This window comes from Pteropus vampyrus, unplaced genomic scaffold, assembly GCF_000151845.1.
Source record: "Pteropus vampyrus isolate Shadow unplaced genomic scaffold, Pvam_2.0 Scaffold202, whole genome shotgun sequence".
NCBI lineage: Eukaryota > Metazoa > Chordata > Mammalia > Chiroptera > Pteropodidae > Pteropus > Pteropus vampyrus.
This window is the reverse complement of record NW_011888983.1, coordinates 99760-105028: the sequence shown is the minus strand read 5'-3', so window position 1 is coordinate 105028 and position 5269 is coordinate 99760. Positions and strand designations below refer to the sequence as shown.

The window sequence follows — 5269 nt, the reverse complement described above, 5'->3', positions numbered from 1 at the left end:
AGCAGCTACTGGTCCCAGCAACTGGGGAAGAAAGACATGCATGGTAGGACAGCTCTTTTTCAAATTAAAAAATAATTTACTTAACCTTAAGCTAGTATTCCTTCTCATAGATACTATCCAATTGAAGATATAATAAAATGTTATGTCTCACCCATGTGAAAAATGAAAGGTTTTTAAATTCCTTTACCTTGAACCCTCCACTCAAAATATCCTCTATTCCTAGCATCTTCCACCTTTCCTTTGTCCCTATCAACACAGAGACACACTGCTAGTATACTAAGTACCCAATAAAAGTTTGTTGAATAAAATTAACTAGCTGAATAACTTTGGCCCAGAGAGGTTATTTGTGATGTGACAAATTGAGACTGGATGGTCACCAAGGTTTCTTACTGCTATTGCTAGTCACAGTATTGAAACAAATTGCTTTCGAACCAAGTCCCCTGATGATTAACAATTGCTTAGAGGCACAGAAAATAGATCTCAGCCAGTGGAAGCCATGAAGTCCTAATAATTCAAATAGGAGTCTGACCCTAAAGAGTGGAGGTCTTACTTAGTGGGAGGGTTAGGCCTCTGTGACCTGGTTTCGGGATAGCAGGGTGGCTCTTCTCTTCCTTTGGTGAACCTAAGCTCCAGGAAGGTAAAGGCTGTGCCTCTTGTTTGCCTGACATGTGTGGCTGCTTGACAACCACAATGAGTGAAAAAACTCCCTTTGTCCTATTCAGACCTGGGAAGATGGGGCCTTCTTAGGAGGGCCAAGACCACCCCTCTTTATCTTCTTACACATCTAGTTCATTCTTCTTATCTTTTCACATATCCTTGCTTGCTACTAGACAGAGCTGGGTAGATCAAACTGCGTTTGTAGCCCCTCGGTCTTCAGGAGAATGGGATGGGATGGGATGGGCAGCACCATGGACAGATGAAGGAATTTATTCTTTAAATGGACCTGGGAAGATTTAAAGTTTATAATAAGAGGTCTCTCAATATGTTCTGTTAATTTAAAAAGGTGAAAACTATTAATTTGTGCCTCGCTTTTATGTTTTCTTTAGCCTTGCAGTGTTCCTGCAGAAGAGGAGAATTGAAGATTTCACTGCGTCCAGATGGACGAGTGGACATTAAGGGAGGCACTACTGTTGTTTTAGAGGGCACGCTGACAGCCTAGAGATGGTTGTGCTGTGGTGCTGCTATCTTGAATGACTAAGTATTTTCTGCATAAAAATAAACACAAAGGGCTGCCTTTAGCAAACGTGCACAGTAATCCACTTAATACTCACTTAGAAATAGAAAAATTAAGTCATATTAATGGAAATTTAATATCGTGTGCTAATTAATTAACTAATGGAGTTTTGGCTCTATCTGTGAGTATATTTGAAACCTAAGTAACCAGTAACAAAAAATGATGTTGTCACCTTTAATCATGACTACTAATCACAAAATGAGGAACAAATTTATGAGAAATAGGATCAAACCATTTAAACTTAGGTGTATGTGATAAAATATTTTTCAGCCATTTAAAAGACCCATTAACTATGTGGAAATGTAGAAAAATATTTCATGATATAATACTAAGGAAAGAAATTACAGTAGACTATTAAATGTTAGCAATGCTACACTGTCTATGGATAATATGAATTTGTATAAACAGGATGTATCAAGAAGACAAGTGAAAACAGTTTATGGGGAATAAGATTGGGAATAATTTTATTATATTGAAAAATTATTTCCTTTATTGAAACACACTCATGTTTAATAACTAAAAAGCAGGACATATAACTAAATAACTAAAAAACCCAGAAATTAAAAAAAAAAGTATGTATATTAGTTTGGTAGTAAAATTGAACACTAAAAGTAATATGTTTATCTTGATATATAGCTTTTGAGTAATACCCTTGAAAGGGATTCTCTTAGTAAAATGAGTTTTAATGTAACTTTATTTTTTTTAATTAAATTTATTGGGGTGACATCGGTTAATATTATTATATAGGTTTCAAGCGTACAATTCAATAATACATCATTTGTATATTGCACTTTCTGTTTATCACCCAAAGTCAAATTTCCATTCGTCACCATATATTTGACTCCCTTTACCCTTATCTACCTTCCTCCCTCCCTCTTTCTCTTGCTGAGTAAACAGTTGTCGGTCTCTCTGAGTTTTTGTTTGTCTTGTTTGTTTGTTGCTTTCAGTTTTGTATCCCACACGAATGAAATCATATGGTTCTCAACTTTTTCTGTCTTATTTTGTTTAGCATAATCTCAAGATCCATTCATGTTGTTGTAAATGGCAGTATTTCATCTTTTCTTGGCTAAGTAATATTCCACTGTATGTATGTAGTACATCTTCTTTATCCAGTCATCTATCGAAGGTTGTTTCCATGTCTTGGCCACTATGAAGAATGCCACAGCGAATATTGGGGTATACATATCTTTATAGATAAGTGTTTTCAAAGTTTGGGGGTAGATACCCAGAAGAGGGATTGATGGATCATATGGTAATTCAATTCTCAATTTTTTGAGTAACCTCCATACTGTTTTCCTTAGTGGCTATACAAATTTACATTCCCACCAGCAGTGTATGACGGTTCCTTTCTCCCTCATAACCTCTCCAACTCTTGTTATTACTTGTCTTGTTGAAAATAGTCAACAACGATGACAAAACAATCCAATTAAAAAATGGACAGAGGACCTAAACAGATATTTCTCTGAAGAGGACATATAAATGGACAACAGAGCATCTATGAAAAGATGCTCAACTTCACTAGCTATTAGGGAAATACAAATCAAAATCACAAGGAGATACCACCTCACACCTGTTAACATAATTTTAAATTCAGTTAAGTCTATAATATTGAATATCATTGACTTTGGGATGGGGACTTTTCAAAGTCATTAAGGGTGTTCCTTTAAGGTGATCTCATTGATGGCAGTTCTCAGTCACCTCAAAAACTACAAGTTAATCAGTTAGAAATTCCTGTAGGGTCCCAGGTTTGTTTGTTTGTTTTTTTTTTTTAATGCTACTGTGTTTTCTACATTTATTTTTGCTAAGGCATGTGAGAGTGAACTTATTATAGCAGTAATCTTGTATTTCCCCTAATTTGCAATGAAGAAAATAATTTGCTAGCTTTAGTGCTTTAACTTATCGAGTAAGCAATGACCTGCCATGCACAGCACAGCACAGCTCATCACAACTCATTAGGTGCTGACACCAAGGGTGAGAATCACTGGAGGGTTTTCACAAAGTGCAGGGTTTTCCGAACCTAGGATTGAATCGTATGATTGATTTTATACAAACGCATAGTTGAAAGGGTCTGAATTTTCTCTCTCAAATATATGCTAAATTCTTAATAGCTATTTGGGGGAAACAAGTCTCTGAGGTGACTCTGAATTCTTTTTTACATGAAAGTTGCAATTTGAAGACTTTTCATCTTATATTTCCAAACCCTATATTTATTCTTACAGATGATTTTAAAAATTGTCCATTTAGCAATGGATGGTTGAGTCAGAATAGTCAGGGCAACTGATTACGTTTACTGTGTTTACTTGGTCAGCCTGCTGAAGAGTACTGAGTGGCCATAGTGCTCAAGAAGTGGCCACCAGAGAAGCAGGGTCAGGGGTGGGGGCAGGGCAGGCACACCTGAATAGATAAACAAGAGGAAATGAAATAACTTCTTTGGGTAGCAGAAGCAAACAGCCTCTAGAATTAGCATACTGTATAGAGTGGGTTTTCTGCTAATATGAATAGGGCAGGGTTGAGGGCGCTTTAAAAACCCTAGTCTTGCTAGGTTTTTCCTTGCCTCTTCTGCTTCTGCCCACTTCTTGCCTATCTAATCTTACTAAGAGGGACGTAGGAGAATGTGGAAGGAAAGAGTGGGAGATATATCCCAGCACTCAAGTGTAACATTGCCATTAATGGAAAAACGTACTCCCAGCAAAGTCAACATCCCCTGGTGTATTAAATTAGAATGGGTTATGCTAATATAGGAAACATCCACAAAATCGCAGTGGCTTAATACAACAAACTTTTATTTGTATTCATATTACTTGTCTAGCACAGGTCAGGAGGGGTTCTGTTCCTCATTGTCATGAAGGAGTCCAGGCTGACTTTGCATTCTGCCTTCTCAACATGTGGTTTCCATGGCTACTGCAGCTGAAGGAAAGAGTGCATGGAAATCTCACTATGTTTTCGGCTCAGAAGTGATAGGTGTCAATTCTGCTCACAGCCTATTGGCCAAAACTGGTCACATACCCCCATCTAATAGCAAGGGGACTGAGAAGTGTAGGGGAGCTCATGGATATTCTCTGTGTACAGTAAATATAGCTGCCACACCTGGGGAAGATTTTTGGGCCACTCAGATGGTTCCCCCTCAGGCGGCATTACTTAGATGAATTGATCACAGTCTAGGGGCTCAGGGGTGCAGGCTCAAAAGCCTATATGTAAATGTACTGAGAGTGAATCTATCTCTCAGGTACAGATTCACATTAACCTAGCACACAGAGACTGATGTATAAAGCCAGAATACCAATTTTTTTATTTTACAAGAGAAATATAATCATGGAATGGATTAGATCAGAGCATTTTCTCATTTGCACATCTATCTGGGAAGCCATATTATAATCAGAAAGCTGCTTTGTAACTATGGAGCTAAAACAAGAAGTCAGCACAATTGATCTAAATGGCAGATGTCATCAGAACATGAAAAGATTCCCCACTTTAACAATGCATTAGAATCCCATCATACTGCATTTAATTTACTTGAATTTAACTACACAAGCTCAAGGCAGAGCCAAATGTGATTTCAGTGTTTAAATATATTTATTTTTGAAACAACCATGGTCCCAATTCAAGCCAACAGCTTTACCTAGCACTCAACAAAACAGTGATGTGCTTCAGCACTGGAGAAAAAACTGGCAGTGTTGGGCTTGTGCGCTGGTAAAACTGTCTACCATGTTTTATAGGTTATTTACAGGATTTCCAAGGACATGTTTGACATTACTCAATTTTTGCCTTATGCACTATGGCAGCCTGACTCCCAATGGCTCTCAGGGATCTCCACCTTCTGCTGTTCAGACCCTTGTGCAGTCCCCTCCACATTGCACTTTGGTTGGTCTGTGTGACCAATAGAATATTCAGAGGTAATGGTATGTCCAACTTCTGAGATGAGGTTACAAAAGACTACATCTTCTGTTTTAGTCGACTTTTGTGTCTTTCCCTTTCTTTTTCTTCTTCCTTTTTCTTTCTCATCACTCGCTCTTTGGGAAGCCAGCTGCCCATTGT

The 5269-nt window shown here is 37.7% G+C and overlaps 1 protein-coding gene across 2 annotated transcripts in view; it reads left to right on the top strand.

Annotated features, from left to right (window-relative positions):
- PBLD (phenazine biosynthesis like protein domain containing) overlaps positions 1-2147 on the top strand; it is a 42850-nt gene extending 40703 nt beyond the window's left edge. For both annotated transcript variants that reach the window (XM_011372133.2, XM_023537842.1), the window contains exon 10: positions 1047-2147. In XM_011372133.2, coding sequence (XP_011370435.1) covers positions 1047-1159 — 113 coding nt within the window. In that variant the 3' untranslated portion in view covers positions 1160-2147. The remainder of the gene's footprint in view (positions 1-1046) is intronic.
- The last annotated feature ends 3122 nt before the right edge of the window (positions 2148-5269 follow it).